General features: G+C 30.8%; 7 protein-coding genes across 7 annotated transcripts; 5 read left to right on the top strand and 2 right to left on the bottom strand.

The window, feature by feature from the left end:
- Nucleotides 1-5,662: 5,662 nt before the first annotated feature.
- Nucleotides 5,663-6,511, top strand: GO595_011110 (Integrase core domain containing protein; the record flags this gene model as incomplete). Its single annotated transcript, XM_067913864.1, has 1 exon — nucleotides 5,663-6,511. One exon carries the CDS (start codon nucleotides 5,663-5,665, stop codon nucleotides 6,509-6,511), a length of 849 nt encoding a protein of 282 aa, XP_067768774.1.
- Nucleotides 6,512-7,203: 692 nt separating this feature from the next.
- On the top strand, nucleotides 7,204-8,148 carry GO595_011111 (Clan CA, family C1, cathepsin L-like cysteine peptidase; the record flags this gene model as incomplete). Its single annotated transcript, XM_067913865.1, has 1 exon — nucleotides 7,204-8,148. One exon carries the CDS (start codon nucleotides 7,204-7,206, stop codon nucleotides 8,146-8,148), a length of 945 nt encoding a protein of 314 aa, XP_067768775.1.
- Nucleotides 8,149-8,389: 241 nt separating this feature from the next.
- GO595_011112 (Acylphosphatase family protein) lies at nucleotides 8,390-8,731 on the bottom strand (the record flags this gene model as incomplete). Its single annotated transcript, XM_067913866.1, has 1 exon — nucleotides 8,390-8,731. The coding sequence occupies one exon, from the start codon at nucleotides 8,729-8,731 to the stop codon at nucleotides 8,390-8,392; it is 342 nt and encodes a 113-aa protein (XP_067768776.1).
- A 1,533-nt stretch (nucleotides 8,732-10,264) lies between these two features.
- On the top strand, nucleotides 10,265-11,308 carry GO595_011113 (Ser/Thr protein phosphatase; the record flags this gene model as incomplete). The annotated part of the gene is made up of 1 exon (XM_067913867.1): nucleotides 10,265-11,308. The coding sequence occupies one exon, from the start codon at nucleotides 10,265-10,267 to the stop codon at nucleotides 11,306-11,308; it is 1,044 nt and encodes a 347-aa protein (XP_067768777.1).
- A 5,143-nt stretch (nucleotides 11,309-16,451) lies between these two features.
- Nucleotides 16,452-17,567, bottom strand: GO595_011114 (sedoheptulokinase; the record flags this gene model as incomplete). Its single annotated transcript, XM_067913868.1, has 1 exon — nucleotides 16,452-17,567. The coding sequence occupies one exon, from the start codon at nucleotides 17,565-17,567 to the stop codon at nucleotides 16,452-16,454; it is 1,116 nt and encodes a 371-aa protein (XP_067768778.1).
- A 282-nt stretch (nucleotides 17,568-17,849) lies between these two features.
- Nucleotides 17,850-18,683, top strand: GO595_011115 (GPN-loop GTPase 3; the record flags this gene model as incomplete). The annotated part of the gene is made up of 1 exon (XM_067913870.1): nucleotides 17,850-18,683. The coding sequence occupies one exon, from the start codon at nucleotides 17,850-17,852 to the stop codon at nucleotides 18,681-18,683; it is 834 nt and encodes a 277-aa protein (XP_067768779.1).
- Nucleotides 18,684-19,212: 529 nt separating this feature from the next.
- Nucleotides 19,213-21,075, top strand: GO595_011116 (Laminin A family protein; the record flags this gene model as incomplete). Its single annotated transcript, XM_067913871.1, has 1 exon — nucleotides 19,213-21,075. The coding sequence occupies one exon, from the start codon at nucleotides 19,213-19,215 to the stop codon at nucleotides 21,073-21,075; it is 1,863 nt and encodes a 620-aa protein (XP_067768780.1).
- Between the last annotated feature and the right edge of the window lie 570 nt (nucleotides 21,076-21,645).

Genomic DNA, 21,645 nt, shown 5'->3' on the forward strand with positions numbered 1-21,645 from the left:
TTTGCTGCAACGGCAATTTGACAATTTGGTTTTACGCTTTTAATATAGTTAATCCATAAATCAGCCTTCTGAAATCCTTGAGCGTCTGACGTATCAAAACATATCATTGCAAATGAGCAATTTCTCAAGTATATTGGAGCAACCTCGATGTATTCTTCTTGACTTGCTATCTCCCATACATGAATAAAGATTTTTTTGTGAGATACAAGAGTTGGTTGTAATTCACAAAATCTTTTGCAAATATTTGTCTTAGCTGTTGATTTCCCACCTACAACAAAACTAAAATGGATTTCTTCGAGAGGTTCGTTTGTTGATTCCATTCTTAGTTTGGAAATTCAAATAGGTAGTCATTTTTACAACGATAAATATTTATATATGTAAAGCATTCATAATTTGAATGAAATACGTTTTTTTAACCTTCTGAAAACTTCAAAATCGCAATGATAGGTGGAGACGCACTTCTTTCAACATATAAATTCAACAGTCGACAATCCATGGATCAAAGCATATTCCTTGAAGATACAGGAGGAAGTGACAAAGTTCCAATGTTTGTTTGTATATTTATAATGATTCGAGCTAGCATTGGTGTTACACCTTTTTTATGTGGAAGCAACTTTAATAGTGGAATTGCGACTGCTATCATCTGCTGTATTGTTGCTCTATTTTTTGCAAATTTCACTTTCAGACTTTTCCTTAAATCATGGTCTAATTCTTCGATAATTACACACCAAAAAATTTGGGGAAATATTTTCGGGAATAAGTTTTCATGGGTTCCTTCAGCTCTTCTAATTATTTATTTTGTTAGTGTTAGTGCAGATGCCATTATTAACTTTTTAAACATCATCAAATCATTAATGTCCATCAGTACTATTGGTCTTCCTGAATCACTTGCCAATAATGATTTCTTTTGGGTATATGTATTTTCAATAATCTTTACAATTCCAAGTTTATTTAATCAAAATTTCTCAGGCTTGACACTAGTTTCTGCAATTGGCAACTTATGTTTTATTTTAGGCTTTATTTGTGTCATTATACTTTTCAAATTTAAACTTAGTTCATCAGGCCTTGATTCCGGGAATCAAATCAAATATTTCACCACAGACTTCAAGAGCATTATTGATTGTTTCCAAACGTTTAATTCCATATTATTTTTGCACCCATTATTTTCATCATTTGTCTCCCACTTCCGAAACCCAACAAAGCGTCGGATCTTAATTGGGTACGGAATGTCATCTATCATCAGCATTATACTTACATTTCTTACTGGTCTTTTCTGTTATTTTACTTTGTATACATACAATGATGGAAGTAATTCATTTTTCTTTTATTTCGAAAACAATCCAATTACTTTAATCGGTAAGATATCATTAGCAATTAATTATATTTATATCTCAGTGATGTATAACTATTTACTTGTCGATCAAATTACTTCATTGTTTTGCGAGGATTTAAGCGAAAATCCAATTTTAGGTAAAATGTCAATTTACTCTGTAAGAGTTGTGACAGGTTTAGCAGTGGTTTTGTTATGCGACTTCTTCGTGTTCGTGCCAAACATTGTTTATAAGATATTTTCGATAATCGCAAACACTGCGATGATGTTGCTAATGTATATAATTCCTTCCGTGTGCTACTTGGCAATGTTTAAGTTCCAATCAAAAGTAGTAAGCATTATAGCAATATTGGAAACAATAGTAACTGCAGCTATAATGGTGGCGATGATTTGGGCAAATTCTGTGGATGTCCAAAATATGTAAAATGAATTCGATGTGTTCTGAAATTAAATAAATAAAAAATATTTGAAATTAATGAAAAAGAATTTTGTTGATATCGAAATAAATATGATCGGAATCTTTTGTTTATCAGAAAAACAATGATTGGAACCTCCGATCAATCAATGGAAGGAAATTTATCCTGATTTTTCTTTAGTAAAGTGTTTCTTTACTGTGCTTAATAATATGGATTAAATTTTCCATTCATTATTTAAAGTCATTTTAAGGCTCTCAAAGACTTTTTGCTTTTTAACGACGAAAATGCATGTTTTTGTGTCATGTTCATCTTTTATCTTTATATATTTTTTATACTTTTCCAAATAATCAAAAATCACAAGATCTTGTGATGTCAATTGAATAGTGTGATTGAGGAACTTTTCTATCTTTTGAAATCGTCAATTTATTGGTTGCAATTTTCGATATGAATTCATATCCATATTTTCCAAATCCAGTTTACCCTATATTTTATCAGTAATAAATTAAATTTCAGGTAGTAATTTATCAAATAAATGTTGTTGATTATATTTATGTACTTTTAGAAGAATGTTACATCATAAATTTTTAGATAAAATTGACATTGAGTTATGTATTAGAACTTTATCAGCTGATAAAGTAAATATGTAAAACTTTCATACCATAAATACAACAATGGTCGATCACTTGTTATTATATTAATAAAATTCTTCAAATTCTTAAGTAACTTTCTTCAGGATTTCTAAAAAGCTATTCGAATGTTATATCATTTCATTTAGGAAATTTCCCCTAATTCCTATTAACTCTTATGGGATCCACTTTGAGACATATTTTCTTAAATACAGATCATATTTAAAAAATTTTAATATTATTTGACGTGTTACCTTGTATTACATTGAGATGCATTTGATAATTAAGGATGAATATTTCTCAAGGATCTAAGTAACTAGCTCAATTAAGTTAAAGTTGTTTGTACAATTAAATTCCTGGATAGGCATGATAAATCTACTTTTTCGAATTTTTTACAAATCTCCTTAGAAGTTCTCAGGCTTATAATATTATATTTAAGTGCATTCTTCAATGTGGTATGCATAATTATATAAGGAAGAAATATTTAATTACAAATTTTTACGAGAATGCAGCCAGAATTTTTGTGATGGTGCCCAAAATTTCAAGCAAAATTATATCTTCACCGACAAGGAATTATAGTTTATTAGTACATACATCTTCTATAATAAAACAATGTTTTTAAAAATATCATTTATTCACTAGAAGTCCAGATATGAGACTTCAATCCTTTTTTACTCTGGCAATATGTTGGTATAAGATTTTTAAACATTGCAAGATATGTTAAAATATTTTTGTTATATTTTTAAGATAATTATATAATTAGGGATGTCGTTTTGTTATTCAGCTAAAAAAAATAATTCCGAACACATCAATAATAGAACAAGTTCGTATCTTCTTTTTTCATTTGAAAATTTATTTCTCAATATATAAAAATTATATTTAAATCAACGAATAAAATAAATAACCATTTTTGCCATCAATATTAGTTTATTATTCGAAATGATAAAGATATTTCCTTTTTATTATTGGCCGTCAATTTAACTTTTTAGATCATTTTTAATCGGATTCTTCACTTTTTGCCGCGGGGTGTGGCACTCTAACGTTTCACTTTCTCATTTTAAACGTACGGAAGAATTTTTATGGATAAAATAAAGACGAATAAAAGTCGTTCTATGATTCCACAGAGAGGAACAGTATCAAAATTAGCACAAAGAAAAAATGGAAATGCAAAAACTTCAATTGAAGCAAAATTGAAATCAAAATCAGAAAATGTGAACAATCTTCCAGAAATATCAGCTAAAACTAAATTAGCCACATCTACCTTTAAGCAAAATTTTTCTTCTCCAAGATATCTTCCAATTGAGTTAAAAGGAAGACCCAAAATATTTGGAAATGATTCTCAAATTCAAGCTCTTTACACATATACCAAGAAAATAGCGAGTGATCTTTTTTCATTTTCTGTTTACAATTTATTATTTCCATCATATTTCACCACACATCAAATATCACGATTATCAATTAGTAGTACCAAATCCAAAAGTTCTGTTATAAGCACAAATAGCTCAATTCCTATACACAAACAGTCATCATTTGTTCCTGAGTTAATTATTGAAACTGATATTTCGAATGATGACTTTTCATTTCAAAAAGCATTTCAAGCACTTACATTAATGCTAAAAAATGATCGAAAAAAAGTTATAACTAATTCAGATTTTTTTCTTTTATATGTTTCACTTATTATAACACTTTCCAATGAAGAATCCATTTACAATGCCCTCATATTTCTTGAAAAATTTCTTGAACTTGGGCATATTCATAAACAAGAATCCAATATATTATTTGCCGTTCTTATACATATATGTGATTACTCCAAATCAATACATAAATTAGTCGTTAATTCATTATGCAAACTTGCGACATTAGAGAACAGTATATGTAATAGACTTCAAACAGGTGTATATCATCGAAACAAAAGTATATCAAATCTTTCAGTCGAAGTATTACGCATAATGGGAAAAGATCCCGAACTAAATGAAATCGATATTTTAACACTTACTTCAGATATACCCGAAGAAAACGAAGCAATTAAATCTCTTAGAGAATACACAGAAACATTAGAAAGTCAAGCACAACTTTCTTATATTCCAGATTTCGTTAAAAACATAGTTTCGATAATGATACGATTTAATACATCTTCAATTGTTCTTGTTAAAGCTGTTTCATGTATTGAATCAATACTTCCATTTTATTTTGAGCCAAACATTGACGTTATTTATAATTGTTTTTCTGTTTGCTTCTCCATTTTAAGTGGAGAAATATTTTTAAGTGCTGATAAATCATTCGATGCATTTAATAAATTGTTGTCACTTATCTCAAATATGTTTGAATATTTGCCGTCTTCTGTAATACTGAAAGCTTTGGCTGCAAATGTAGCTGAGGCTCAAGGACAGAAATTAAGAATGATAGTTTCACAAATACAAAATTATTTACAACAACCTCCAGATGATTTCGAAGATAAGTTTTTAGATGAAATTAGAAATAATTTAAATGTTTTTCATTCAGAATATAGACTTCCTGAATTCCTTTCAAAAGAGAAAAATAAAGTGAATGATTTACAAAAATCAATTGAACGACTTCTAAACCCAAGAACAGTGTTCGAAGAAATTAATAAAATTATAACATATTCAACAGATGGTGATTTTAATCATTACCCGAATTACCTTCATAGCTTATTACAAACAGCATGGATTGCAGAATATAGAAAAAAACCAAAAGGAATGGATCAAAAATCATTTGATGAAATAAAAGAAGCAATATTAAAAATTAGTAAAATACCAGATAACGAACTTGAAAAAAGTGAATATAGCTCTGAATCATTAGCAAAAACCTTTTTGTTCGAGAAAATTGTTGCAAATAGTGAATAAATGTTTATATATATTCGAAATTTAAATTTTTTTTATGTTTGAACTGTTTCGATGAAAGAAAAGTGCCATGATTTTACTTTTCATTCAATTTTAAAAAGTGGCGATGTATTGCGTTCTAAAAGCACTGTTTTGTTGCAAGAGAAAAAGCGCCTGACTTCACTTTCTCCACTTTTTGAATGAACTCATAGAATTGTTTGTATGAGATGATTCAAAAAGTGGATTTTACAACGAGTAAAAGAAAATTTCATATGAGATTTATCAAAAAGTGAACTTTGTACTGAATTTTTAATTCCCTTCACTTTTTGATGAAACTCATAGAATTGTTTGTATATGAGAATTCAAAAGTTTATTCCGTCACTTTCTTGTTGTTTATATGAGGGGGTGCCCCATTGTATCGTTTCCACTTTTTCAATGGTTTATTTTTCAATGAAGAAGAACTCAAGTAACGACGATCCGAGAAATGGCATCGATATCCAAGCATTCCGTCAATCAATTAATGACAATGGAGTCGAAGATACACGGAAAATATTCCATATCAGTCGAGAGAAGATCCATGCAATTTGCAAACTCGAGGGGATAGCAATTCCTAGCCGAGGGAGACCGTCAAAGGAAATCAAAGAAGAGGAAGTTAATTTTTGCCTCGACTACAAAGACAAATACCATGTTGGCTACCAACGAACTGCTGAGTCTGCTAAGCGACATAACATTGCAACTACTGAGTGGTCAGTTAGGAAGATATTTACTGAACAGAAACTGCTTTGTTACAAGAAACCTGAAAAGCTCCCCAAAGAACATCTCCGTCTTTTCGTTGCAAAATATGCTAATCAGTTATGGCATGCAGATATTCACTATGTTACCATTGAAGGAGAACGATTTTATCTCCTTGAATTCATTGATGATCGTTCTCGCTTCCTGATCTATTATGAAGTCCTATCAAGTAAGACTTCTGAAGCTTGTGCCACGGCGCTTATTAAAGCTCTAGGTTCTGTTGTACATCGACCTAAAATGCTGACTATTGATAATGGGGGAGAATTTACCGGCAATCCATTTCAATTTATACTCCAGCTTTATGGTATTGAAGATTACCGTACTCACCCCTATACTCCAGAGGAGAATGGTAAGATAGAACGTTTTTGGTTGACGATTGAACGTGCCAAAGGACCAAATGTTGCATGGAGCATTCCTAAGATTAATAGCATAATTCATGAATATAATTATTTTTTGGACGCATCGAAGTTTGAGAAAACTCACTCACCAATCCTTAACACCCTATGAAGCATGGCGCACAATGGATAGGTATACAGGTCAAACTGATGCTTGCATTGAAATGATTAAATAATTCCATCTCATTTGATTTTTATTATTTTTTATGTTTACTTATATTATATAAGCCTAGTACTGATATGAACAACGATTGCTTAATTTTCATGTGCTTAATCGAACTGGATGCATCCAGCTAGCTTGTGCTACTATATATTAATATATTGGTATTTTTTCTTCTATTATCAATATATGCCGATACCACTTTTTGAATAAAACATTCAAAAAGTGGTATCGGCATGTTTTGTAAACCATTCAATTTTTAAATTTCAATGCACACATATAATATATTCGCTTAGTATCATTAAAAAGTTGCGACTACAAGCAGGATTAATAGTCGTTCACAGGCACGGACGGGCCGATACCACTTTTTGAGGGCACTCAAAAAGTGGTATCGGCGATCATTTCGGGGCCCCCTGTCGTAAATGCAATTCAAAAAGTTCGTATGATATTTTTTTCTATTAACAAATAGAATTTATTCTATGAGATCATTCAAAAAGTGGAGAAAGTGAAGTCAGGCGCTTTTCTCTTACCACACTAAAAGCACTGTTTTTGTATTCAATTTTGAATGAGGTGATCTTTTCAAATTTTCAACCGATGCTGTGAAAATTGAATATGTCGGTTGTATGGGTTTGCACTTCAAAAAAATGTTTGCTTTCATTGCACTTGCTTCTGCAGTTACAATCAAAAGCCACGAAGAAAAGTCATTCCTTTCATGGATGCGTTCTTCAAACACCCTTTACACTGGTGACGAATACAAGATGAGATTAGGTATTTATCTTGCTAACTCACGCTTTGTTCAAGAACACAACCAAGCATCAACATTCAAGGTTTCATTAAACAAGTTTGCTGCTTTAACACACGCAGAATACCTTTCACTCCTCGGTCATAAGCCAAACGGTGAAAACAGAAACACAGTCAAGAAACTTAACAAGGTCAAGGCTGACGAATCAGTTGATTGGCGTCAAAAGAAAATTGTTAACGAAGTTAAGGATCAAGGTCAATGTGGTTCATGCTGGGCTTTCGGTACAGTTCAAGCTTGCGAATCTGCTTATGCTCTTGCTACAGGAAAGCTTTACTCATGCTCTGAACAAAACCTTGTTGATTGCGTTACAAGCTGCTCTGGCTGCAATGGTGGTCTTGAATCAAGCGCATTAGATTACATCCTTAAAAAACAAAGTGGTTACTTAATGGCAGAAGATGACTATCCATACAAGGCATATGAAGGCTCTTGCAAATTTGATGCTTCCAAGAAGGTCATCCAAATCAAGAGCTACGAACATGGTATCGAAGGTGATGAAGATTACTTAGCCGAACTTCTTACACGTGGTGTTTGCGATATTGCTATCGATGCTTCATCATACTCATTCCAACTTTACACATCTGGTGTTTACAATGACTCAAGATGCTCATCATACAACCTTAACCATGCCGTTGGTTGCGTTGGTTATGGTACCGACAATGGTGTTGACTACTGGATTGTCCGTAACTCATGGGGTACATCATGGGGTGAAAATGGTTACATCCGTATGAGCCGTAACAAGAACAATCAATGCGGTGTTGCCTCTGATGCCCTTTTGGTTTTGGCATAAATTGTGCAACCTTTTTTTACTTTATCTTTTAATTCTTTGTTTCAGTTTTTGAATTTGAATACGATGATTTTTAATTCATTTGACTTTATCGTTGCTAATTCTTTTTTAATTGATCTTCTAACTCATGTGTTACTTAAATGTAAAGTTTCAATGATTTAATAATTTGGAAATTACGCAATGACTGGATGTGTCGCTTTGTAAAGTATAAAGTATCAATTCTTTAAAACAGCAGATTTTTTACTTATAAATAAAATTCTACACCTTTTTTCCACTTGATATTGTCAACATTTGATGTGTTAACTTCATGCTCTAATGGCTTTTTTCCGGATGTTAATATCTCGACAGAAGTACAATGCGCTCCCCAAGAATTTAGTTTCTTGCCTGACCGTAATCCTTCAATAATTTCATTTACTTTGTCTTCAGGACCTTCAAGTGTAATATCAACTCTTTGTCTATCTTGCCTATTATTTGTTGCACCAGCAACAACACCACGACTTATAGATCCTCTCATAATCGTCTGCCTAAACATAACATTTTGTACTTTTCCTTTGACAAAGAGATAAACTGTTAAATTCCCACTCATACCAAAGAACAGAAATAAGTCAATTTTTTAACATGTTCTGTTAAATGAAAATTCCTTTGAAATAATATTTATTCATTACTATTCTGTATTGGACTATCCATTTGCTCAATAAGCCAATCGAATCCTTCATTCATATTTTCGAGTGTTATAAAGTTTGTTTTTATCATCTTAATCTTTTTGTCTTGAAAGTGATTTACTGGAAATTTTTCATCTAGAAGTTCATCAGTCATTTTGTACTTCCCATCTTGTTTGTTAAAAATCAAAAGAATTGGAATTGAGCCTAAACGTTTATCACCTAGAATTTCATCTAATTTCTCTTTTGATTCTGTTACTCGACCTCTGTCAATAGAGTCAACAACCCATATTAAAGCACGCTTTGAATTATAATATTTTTCCCAAAATTCATGATACCTAAACCTTCCTCCCAACTCTTGTATAAATATGTTATGCCCTTTATAATTGAATCTGAAATGTCCTCTCATTCCAGTTGATTCTGGTTTGGAGAAGAAATCATTATAAACAAAATTTTTGAATACACTTGTTTTTCCTGATCCATCTAATCCCATTAAAAGCACTTGTGTGTACTCTTCACCAATTTCTTCTTCCTCTTCGAATTCTTCAGGATCAACAAACATAAAAGTATCCATTTTCCAAAGTTGGTGATCTTGAAAAGTGACAATTCTTGCAAGAATTCGTCTGGTAGCGCCAAACGGAAATTTCATGAAATAAAAGAAATAGTCTTTAATAACAGATTAACCACATCTAGGACATTATATATTTCAATTCATTTTAATTTAAAATTTTGATTGATTCTTGATTCGATTTGTTTCTTTATAATTAGTTTTGTTTAAATTTAAACACAAGTACAGCGTGAGCGGTTGTTCAAGTAGTTACGAAAAAAGTGAATTCGTTCATTTAATATTATACATATATATAGTATTTTTCAAAACATAGAATTCTTCCATAATAAATTCACCAAAAGTTTGTGGCATTAGCTAGCTTGTGTTTGTATTTGCCTTAATAAAATATTTTGCTAATTTTCATTAATTTATAAAAATTGAATTTTAATGTTTTTGCATGGTGAATATTATACCATTGTTGTTGGGGTCTCAAATTTAGCCTTAATTTAGTTGAAATAAAGAATTGAAGAAAATTTGCCATTGTTATTTGAAGAATTTATATTCATTAAGCAAGACATAAAGTATATGTGCCCACCACTACATAAAGGTATCAGGTTTAAGTTCATTTAAATTATCTGTCGAAAAAAAGAATAGCACAATAAGTAAAATGTATTTTATTTGATCAAATTTTGGGTTTAAGGCTTAAGCCTTAACAAGGGAATAACTAGAGTTTTGTGATAAAAATAAGTTATATACTCATTCAATGGAATTGCGTGCGAATGTACCCTTGAGATAGATTTTATGAAACCATTTATTCTCTCAATTTCGTTTTACGAAGTTTGTTTGATCTTCAGTCACAATTAATCGGCAAGTGCAATGAATAGAATTTACGGTTTGTCAGATTTTGTTTGGGATGGACCGCAACGAACTCGACGAAGTCGTTTCGAAAATATTAAACTCACGCCACCCAAACTCTGAAGAAGCTCTGCCATTACAGTCGACTATCACCCAATTGATCGAAAACGTCCAAGAAATCTTCAAAAATGAGAAAAGCCTTTTAAGAATAAATGGAGAAATCACCATCGTTGGAGACATCCATGGTAATGTTGATGATCTCATTCGGATTTTACAGACATGCAATTATCCGCCAGAACAGAATTTCCTATTTTTAGGGGACTATGTCGATAGAGGAGCATGTAGTGTTGAGGTACTTTTACTGTTGTTTTCTCTTAAGGTTCTTTACCCACAAAATATCTATATTTTGAGGGGAAATCATGAATGTGAAGAATTAACATCAATTTTTGGCTTTAAGCAAGAATGCGAGACTAAGCTGTCTACGGAAATATATGAAATGTTTATTAATTGCTTTAGCTATATGCCATTTGCAGCTGTTGTTAATAACTCAATTTTTTGCGTTCATGGCGGAATTACACCCGAGCTAACAACATTAGAAGACATAGAGAGCTTAACTCGACCTATGCTCATATCTGATTCACCCATATCAAATGGAATATTATGGAGTGATCCAAGAATGGACATTGAAGATTTCAAACCTAATGACAGAGGAGCTGGCTGCTTTTTCAACGCGGCCAATTTAAAGTCTTTTTTGGATTCCAATAATCTTTCCAAATTAATAAGGTCTCACGAATATTGCCAATTTGGATACGAATATCCTTTTGGAGAGGAAGGAAACTGTATCACAATATTCTCAAACTCGGATTATTGCGGTATTAATAATTACGCATCTGTAGCAATTGTTACACAAGATTGTTCAATAGAATTTAAAGAGTTTAAGCCAAAGGGAGAAGAAGAATACAACAAGACAAGAATAGATTCACCAACATGGCTACTCACCTCTGATTCACCAAAGAACTCAATGATTCATCCTCAATTTGACTTAACTGAGGATCAATTGTTCGGCATAATACAATCATTAGATTTCACCTTGGATTTTTAAATTGTAAATAGCTTTTTCATTAACTTATCTATTTTTTGTTTTTATTTGCTGTTTGCTGAGCACTTAATAAATTAAGATTTAACTAAAATGTTAGGCATAGATACTTTTATAAATCAAATTAAATTGTTATCAGAAGTACCACTGGCCCAATGGATAAGGCGTGTGCCTACGGAGCATGAGATTCCAGGTTCGAGTCCTGGGTGGTACATTTTTTTGATTTTTTATATGCAAGCAATTTTAAGTCGAGATAATGATACTACCGTAATCAGCACCCCTGATAACCTTATTAAGAATTTTTTTTGGACGGAAAAAATTTTTTCGGAGATAAATAATTTCGAGATAATTTCTCCAGAAATCATCGATAGGCTATACAGAACACAACAGGAACACCTCCAGAACGACCCCAACACATCTAGAGGTATCATTAGTCTTAACGGAGAAATCTCGAAAAATGTGATAAATTTACCCATCACAGAATCACTTCAATTTAGCACCTACAACCTTATTCCATCACAAAACACATTCCCATGTTTGTTTTATCCACTTTGTCAACGAATTTTTTATACATTTTCAGAATGCATCAAACATGCATATTTGGAAGAAAAGCATGAACCACAAGAAATCAACCAACTAAAGCGTTTCTTACCTCACGAACTTACATTATACGCTTGTTTATATGAAAAAATCAAATTCCAAGTTCCAAATATTATCAACAATTTAATACCATTTTCATTTTATACTCATGAAGAAAATTTTGTTATACGTAAATGTCCTTTACCAAATTGTAATTATTTTATTAAAAACCCTGATGATTTTCGGCAGCATTTCGCCGATCACATAAACCAGTTAAAAATCTTAGATCAATCATTTGCCACTAACGGTTATATTTGGTCGATAATTATTAGTCATGTTAAAATTCGTAACAAAATCCCTACAGTTAGAGAATTTCTTGGAATTCCAGAGACAAATATTTTAATACCAAGAAACGTTATTAGTAATAATTCTAACATTCCAATTTTGATTTTATTTAGAAACATTGATTTTAATTTTAATAACTCTCCACCTTGGTTAGGATTAATTAATAGAAACATGGGTTTAACAGTTCCAGGTTTACCAATTCAATTTATAGATGGTGGTTTAATTATAGATAATATTGACTTAAACAATATCAATAATATCCCCCAAATTCCTCTGAATAATGACCCTAGAGTCAAAAAAATTAAAAATAATGGGGAACTAATCAATTGTGAAATAGGTGATTCGATTCCAATTATTGAAGAAGTAAGTGATGAATTAATGATTAGAAATGAGAAAATAAATGAGTTAAGAAATAGACTATTATCTTTTATCCTACACATATTAGAGAATAACTTTAGAAACAATTATGGAAACTATAATCAAGTTCATATAAATGAAGAAGAAACTAAAATAAAAATACCAGAAGTTTCTATCGAGCGTGAAATAATTCCTATTAGAATCCCAGAAACTAAAATTACATTATTTAATCAAGAAATTAATATTCCTGCCTTTTTTATGGCACAAATGCCAATCAATATAGAAATTCCTAATTATCAATTAATTCAACGTGACATAGAATATCCCATAGATATACCGAATTACGTTAGAAATCCAACTACATTCGAAATAGGTATTCCAGATTACCATAAATATCAAGTACCAATTGAAAAGCCAGAGTTTAATATAGTTAAAAATAAAATTGACGTTCCAGTTAATATACCTAATTTTGTATATAAACCTAAAGATATTTTAATACCTATTGAAAAGCCAAATTATCAATTAGTAGAAAGTAAAATTGATGTTCCTGTTGAAATCCCAAAGATAGATTTCTACGAAGATCGGATCAAAATGGATATAGATGTCATGAAATATAATTTTAGAGATATTTCAGTTCCCATAGATATACCAAGATTTAATTTCAACATAATACCCAAACAAATCGACATTGAGATACCAGTACCAAACTTCAGATTTAATAATAATGTAATATAACAACAACAACAAAATTATCAATTAACATACAAAGGGATTAATCAAGATATTGAAAATAATACTCAAAATTCAAATCATGATAATGAAAATAATGTAAATGTTACACAGAATACAAATAATAATAACAATAATGAAAGAAATAATCATGAATATGAATAAAATAATAGAGAATTATCACACAAACCAAAAGATTTAATTGAAGAGTTAAGGAATGTTAACTCTGATAAAGATTTAAAAGAAATAATCGATAAATTAATTTCGTATAATATTAATAATATTTCAGATTGGATAGATGATAATAAACCCTTGGAAGAACATTATATTACAAACTTAATAGTTATTAAAAGGAAATGGCCAGGTGTTAATACATTTGTCTGTTCACATACATGTGGTTTCGCAACACATTCTAATACATTATTAGATATACATCAAAGAGAAGTTCATAATAAAATATTAAAAGGGAATCAAATATTAGAAACAATTGGATCAATTAAAATAAGAAAACATTTTGGAAAATTATCACATTTGAAAGTAATGGTAATAAAAGGAAAACTCATCGGAAAACTTTATGGAATTGTTTTTGTTCAAGTTGTAAATATGTAGGTGACTTAAAAACAGGATTAGCTAATCATGTTCGAAAAGTTCATCCACAATACAACAAAGATAAGAACATTTATGGTTGGTTTTGGGCAATGATTTTACAATGGGTGAAGCATCCATTGAAAAGGAACCCACCAACTATAAAGAAATTGTTTAAGTCCAAAAAGATTAAAGAATGTAATTATTGCAGAGCCATTGGAACCTCAATAAATAATATAGGTTTACATGCTAAATCGATGCATGGTGCATCTAGAGTAGCAGGAAATCAAGGAAAATTTGAAGATGCTATTGCTAAATCTCACATTAATAAAGAATTAACAGAAGATAAAATTAGATTTATCAAATCTAAATGTAAAGAGAATGAAGATGAAATGAAAAACATTAGAGAAAGAATTAGAAGAGCTGAAGATGAACCTATCAATATACAACAACCAGTACAACAAAATCAAATAAATAACAATAATGATGATAATAATAATGAAGAAATAATTAATAGAAGAAGAGAAAGTGAAGAAAGACAAAGATTAAGAAATAGAAGAATGATTCAAAGAATTGAGAACAATGTTGTAATTAATCAACAAATAGAAAAAGTTAATAATAATAATGAAGAAGATCAACAATTACATTATCAAAATGAAGAAGAAAGAATTATTCCAAATATTACTATCATTAATAATAATAATCAACCCAATAATCTAGAACAAGAAAATTTAGATAATTTATTAAATAAAGCAAAAAAATGGATCAAGAAATGCGAACGAGAAGAATTAAATGGAATTAATATATTTAAATGTACAGAGAAGATTAGAAGATCTTCGAGAAAACCTATAAGTATATTATTAAAGAATAAAATTATTTTATTAATGAAGAAGATCAAAATTAAAAACAACTATCAAATTAATGATCAATAATGGTTTATAATGGAAGGAATTATAGCAAAAATGATTCTTTCCGTCAGAAAAACTATTCGAACAGTTTTAAAGATCCCAATTAACAAAATGTTAAGAAGACGACCAATTCTAAACAAAAACAATAATAACGAAGAAGAATTAAGAAGAGAACGAATTAGTTATGAAAAAGAAAGAAATATTACAAATCTCATTTCAAATATTGAGAAATATTTAGAATTAAATAATCGAGAACAAAATCAAAATATCTTAAATAGTATATCAATCATTGAAGATAAATTTGTAAATATTTTACATAAATTAGATGATGAATTAATTAACAGAACATTCGGAGGAAGAGAAATTCAAGATATTAGATCTTTTATAAATGAAGAAGAAGAATTTCGAAATATGAAATTTAACTGGATTAAGAATACATTAGAAGATGAAATTGCTACCAAAAGTGGTATTTTAAGTGAAAAATATTTAGAAAAGATTCAAAATTTATATCAAGAAGATCCTAGAAAATGTATTAATTGGCATATCAGTAAAAATCCTACACCAGAATGTCCTTTCCCTTTAAATCAATTTGAAGAATTCTTTAAAAATGAATGTAACTATAAAATTGATTTTCATCCACCTAATAATGATTCTAAATGGAATTAATATAATTGTTTTGAAAAAGAAGATAAAGATTTATTCATTACTATGTTATTAGATAAAGATAGAATTAAAGAAGTCATTAGATCTAGACCAAATTTAAGTAGTCATGGTATTGACGGTATTTCTAACTCAATTTGGAAATCCAATATTAATATTACATCTAAAATTATTAAATATATAGTTTCTTATATGATTTTATATGAAAGAATTCCAGAAAGTTGGAAATCATCAAAAAGTATTTTATTATATAAGAAAGAAGCACCAGAAGAATTAAGATCTTGGTAACCAATTTATATCGAATTATCTTTTGTCTGAATTCGAAATGTATTCAAAATATCAATTATAAAGTCAATATTATTAATGAAGTTCAAAAAGGATTTAAAGAAGGATTTAATAAAGCAGCATGACATATTGAAACAATTAATGAATTAATTTCTAATGCCAGAAAGAAGAAACAAAGTATTTATATTACAGCTTCAGATTTTATTAATGCTTTTGGCACATTACCTTATGAATTAATTACTTGGGAATTAAAAGCCAAAGGTTTCCCAGATAAGTTCATTAATATTATCAAAAATTTAAATAAACACGGAAATATATTATAAAGGAACTAATTCTAGACCAATATTCGTCAAACGAGGTGTAAAACAAGGATTTCCTTTATCACCTACATTATTCAATTAATGTTTAGAACCGCTATCAAAAGCAATTTAAATTAAAAATAAAGATGATGGTATATTAATTGAAGACGAAATCAATAATGAAATACTTAGATTTAATATTCAAGCTTATGCAGACGACGTTATTTTAATGTCTAGTTCAGAAGAAAATACGAATAACATGTTAAATACAGTTGAAAAGTTTTGCAAATTTTCAGGAATGGAATTAGCACCTAAAAAATGTAAATCTCTATATTATACTTATACTTATAGAACAAGGAATACATTAAACAGACTTGAATTTTCATAGACATCTAATAATTTTTACTCAACTAATCTTGCTGCGAGAATTGCTGCGCCAAGAGCAGCTTCTTCAACGCCTTCTTTAAAAGATGGAGAAATTCCGAAAGTCTTTTCTATTGCTCTATGCATTGCTTTATTCTTTCTTGCAGCATTTCCATTCACAAAAATAGATTTACAATCTTTGAAACATTCTTCGGAAATGTTCGACTTCAAATTCGAAACAATTCCCAATGCCATAGCTGCTCCAACTTTTCCTAATGTGAAGTTGTTCAAGTTAATATTAGTAAATGATGCACGAAGAGTTTCATCCCATCTTTCTCCCAAAAAATGTGGTTCAATTTTTGGTAAATCGTTTGAATCAATTTCATTAAGTGCTAAAGAATCAATCTTACTATATAGTATTATATCATCACTAATTTCGGGCATGCCAAGAGAATGCATCCATTCTTTAACAACATCTTTAAGAAAAGCCCACGCTCTTCCACCACATAATGGAGCAGTCACGATAAGAAAAGTGTCATCAATAAACGGTCGTATTTCAAATGTGGGTGATGGAGAAAGAGAAAGTGCTTTTTCCCTTGAAGCTACAACAGATAACTGTGTAGATGTGCCTATATTAATAAAGCATTCATCAGCAGATGGTTTTGTTGATGTTCCAATTATTGATGCTTGGTTATCACCAATAGCAACCATAACAGGAATACCAGATGGAATGCCTGTTTTGGAGGCCATGTCTTGTGATAAAAGTCCCGCTTTTGAACCACAGTTGTAAATTGTTGGTAAAATGCTTTCTGGGATTTCCAATAAATGAACTGATTCTGAGTTCCACCTATTTGTTTCGATGTTAAAGAGTCCCCATGATGCTGCATCAGTTGTGTCAATAAAAGATTTAGATGGCATTCCAACTAAAATCCAGACTAGATAGTCATGGATTGTTCCACAAAATTCAAACTCTGATAGTTTGTTTTCTGATGCGAGAATTGAAAGTGTTGTGAAGCCAAAACCATCTTTTAGATTATTACATCCTTTAAGTTTTTGAATCTGACTCAGTTTACCTGTTGACGTGCCTCTTTGGTCTTGCCATGTAACCAAGTTGGAAACTAAATTAGAAGAATTCCATTCAACTACTCCATGCATCTGACCAGTTACTCCAATTGATAAAATATTCTTTTTAAGGTCTTCTGGTATACTTTGTATTAAGTTGATAGCTTTTTTAATTAATATATCAGTATTTTGCTCCGAAAGATTTTCATCAGTGTTAACAATAGCATTATGATTATTTGATAAAACAAAATGAACCTCTTTACTTTCTATATTTGTTACGATAACTGCAATTTTTGTTGTTCCAATGTCGATCCCAAGCGAAAGTTTGCTCATGTATTACGACCGTTAAATTGGTTTAAAACGTCACTTTTCTGTATGTCCAATCGCTATGCTCAGATTGTTATGGGACCTGCTGGATCTGGAAAAACAACATATATAAAGCGTCTTATGGACCACTTTGAAGTAACAAAAAGAAATGTGCATGCTGTTAATCTTGATCCTGCAGCAGATAATCTTGCTTACACACCAACGATCGATATTCGCGATGCAATTAATGTAAAAGAAGTTATGGAAGAAGAAGGGTTTGGACCAAATGGGGGTCTCATTTATTGTATGGAAGTAATAGTTGAAGATCATGATTGGTTTGATGAAGAAATAGGAAATCATGATTATGACTACCTCCTCATTGATCTTCCTGGTCAAATTGAATTATTTTCACATCTTAATATTCTGCCACAACTTTTCAAGAATCTTGAAGATAAGGGATATCATCTTTGTGGTGTTTTTCTTCTTGACTCTCAGTTTATGATTGACCCATCTAAGTTTCTTAGTGGTTCTTTGGTAGCAATTTCTGTAATGACAATGCTTGAAATACCACATGTGAATCTTCTATCAAAGTGTGATCTTCTTACTGAAGAACAAATGAATAGAATTGATGAGTTTTGTGATATGGATACTGGTACCCTTTGTGGTTCAATTACAGCTAAACCACAAATCCAGAAATTAACAGAAAAAATATGCGAATTAATCGATGAATACAGCCTTCTCCAGTTCATACCGTACAATCCTTTTGATAATGACATGCTTATTGAGATTGTTGCTCAAATAGATCTGATTTTACAATATTATGATAATGCAGATTTATCCGATAATGATGATGAAAACGATCATCCTGAAGTTGAAGATGTACAACAGGAAGATTTTATATGAATACACATATTTGCAAAAAAAATAATTGATAGATCAATAAAAAATATTTTGTGTTATCTTATAAAAATAATTTACTGTTAAGTCCATAATTAGTTCCTGTGTGCCGCAGTTTTAAGATATAAGAAATTTTTTCATCTATATTTCTTATCTAATTTTTTTTTAGAATGCATGCAAACTTGCTTTAAGATGAAAATCTTATTTGATGAACTGTTGTCACTAATAAAAAAGTTCTTATTTTATTTTTTGGTGATTCAAAATTAAATTAATAATAATCTGTCGTCAAAATAATGCAACATTAAAATTAAAATCTAAAAGCCAGCAAAAAGGCATTAATGCATTGAAATTGTCATATTTTTTTTATAAACTTTAATTTTTGTTGTTGTTGTGAATCGATCGTTCGATGCCTATCGGATATAACCGTATGTTAAACAACATTCAATAAAAAGTGTCGTTTTGGTGGTTTCCCAAAACGATGTTCATTGAAACAACTTTTTGATATGAATTTGAATGGGCTGACCCATACCTCTGCATGCTCCCAACCTTTTTGCTTTTCTTCCTATCTTCGGAATATGCAAACAAGACAGCGTCATGTAAGATTGACCAATATGGTAATCTTAGCTATAAACTCGAGTTCGATAAGACTTATGATGCATGGGCCACATTCCATGATTCTTACGATGAAATAGGTTGGGGTAAAATCCATATTTGGACAAACCCACATTCACCAAGCTATAACCAAATGTATTGTGCTGGTTTTGTTGATGCTTATCTTACTCAAGGCCGAATTCGTGAAGCATTTGATAACTACAAGGAAGTTCAAGTAGGAAAGGGTAAGGATTGGCCAACTAGCTGGAAACTATTTATATCAGAAAACATCAATTATGTTAGATCAAAAGTTTTGAATAGTGCTAGTAGCTATTGGAAGAATATTGGTCTTATCATGAATCAAGTTGATGGTATGATTCGTGGTCTTAATGAAGGAGTCCAAGAATCAGCCAAAATTTCTGAAGTTGATTTCTGGCTTCTTCAAGCCTCAGGTGATCTTGACGATCTTGCCTCTGTACTTGAAGGTTCCGTTCCTAAAGATCCAGAGCTTACACGTTGCACTGGTCTCATCAAATTATCACCAGATCATGATGACATTTATTTTGCCCAAGACACATGGAGCAGCTACACCGAACTTCATGCCTATCTCAAAGATTATAACCTTAACATTCCTGAATTCAAAGCACATCATGTCACAGTAAGTACAAGAACAGGTCATTTAGCAAGTCTTGATGACTTTTGGACCACTGATCAAGGACTTTTAATTATGGAAACCACGATGCATAACTTCAATAATACACTTTATGATCTTTATGTCAAACCAGAAAGTGTTTTATGTTGGTTACGTTCATATTATGCCACCTTTGTCACTGACAATGGAGAAGATTGGACCAAAGAATTCATCAAAGAGAATTCAGGCACATACAATAATCAATATTTAGTTCTTGATACCAAATTATTTGTAAAGAACTCAACAAGTCCAGAACATAAACCCGGTTTATTATGGGCCATTGAACAACTTCCAGGATTTTATGAATCACAAGATATCACAGAACAACTTTATAAAGAAGGATACTTTGGCTCAGTCAATGCTCCATTCTTTGAGTCCGTATTCAACTTAGCCGATTATCCAGGACAACAACAACGAGAGCCAATTAAGAAAGACTTTTGGTCATATTGGGAACAACCACGTTATAAGATCATTGCACGAGATGCTCCAAAGATTAATGACTATACTAGTTTCCAAGAGTTTATGCGTTATAATGATTATAAGAACGATCCATTATTATTAATCAATGGTATCCCAGAGCCGGCTCAAGGAATCTTATCACGTTATGACTTAAGACCAGAAAATGGTACAACTTATGGAGCAAGAAATTGTTTCGGTGGATTAGACACAAAATCTGCACGACTCTCTTGGTTCATGGAAAACCAAACATGGGATGCTATCCTGTCACCTGAATATAAGTACAATCCTCCATTCAGTTTCTTGGATTGGCCTGACGTAACACGTAAAGGTCTTAAGGATACATTCAAACACGACTGGATCGAATTCGCTCCGAATGATTATTGCGCTATTTATGGTGGAAATAATGATAAGGAAACTTGTAAGAGTATACCAGGATGTGGATTTTGTTTCAAGAATAAGAAATGTATGAGAGGTGAAAAAGACGGACCTCAAGAATCTATGGGATATAAGTGCTCATCTGGTTGGATTTATAAGACTGAAGCTCCTTCTTACGCTACACCGATGGTCGCTTCTATTTCTGTAATTGTGGTGTTGTTCGTGGGCGCTATTTACGTGGCCGCATATCTGAAATATAGGAAGTCTAAACAAGTCTATTAAAGAATAAACATTCTCATAATTTAGTTCGATGTTTGAAGATTACCAAAGAAACAAAAGTTTTTTAAGAAATTCAATTATTTACTTAAGCAAATTAGTGAATACATCAATATCGACAATATTATGAAATATGTGAAGAAAAATAATTTGTTGTTCAAAATGGAAGAAAAACAGAGATCAATGATGCCAAAATTATTTGATTTAGAAGAGTAATGTAAAATGATAGAACATTTCCAATTTGTTTTAACAAGATTAGGAATTATGGAATGATTTTGTATTAACAAAATTAATTTTTGAGAATAAGCTGATTTTCTACATTGTGCTTAAATAGTTTTAGTCGAATTTTTTCTAACCGTGATTGTTCAAACCCACCTTCATCGTATTTTATATCATATGTCCTTATCACATCTGAAAATTCACATGACTGTCAAATTTTGAATTATCACTAATCGTAATTAGAATTGTCAAAAAGTTAAAACGTTCTCCACAAATTTGGTACTTAATGAAGAGATCTCTTCATAAAAACAGAAATATAAAAGTTCTCTTTATGAGATTAAAAAGAGTTAGCATGAG

This window comes from Histomonas meleagridis, assembly GCF_020186115.1.
Source record: "Histomonas meleagridis strain 2922-C6/04-10x chromosome Unknown scaffold_85, whole genome shotgun sequence".
Lineage (NCBI taxonomy): Eukaryota > Parabasalia > Tritrichomonadida > Dientamoebidae > Histomonas > Histomonas meleagridis.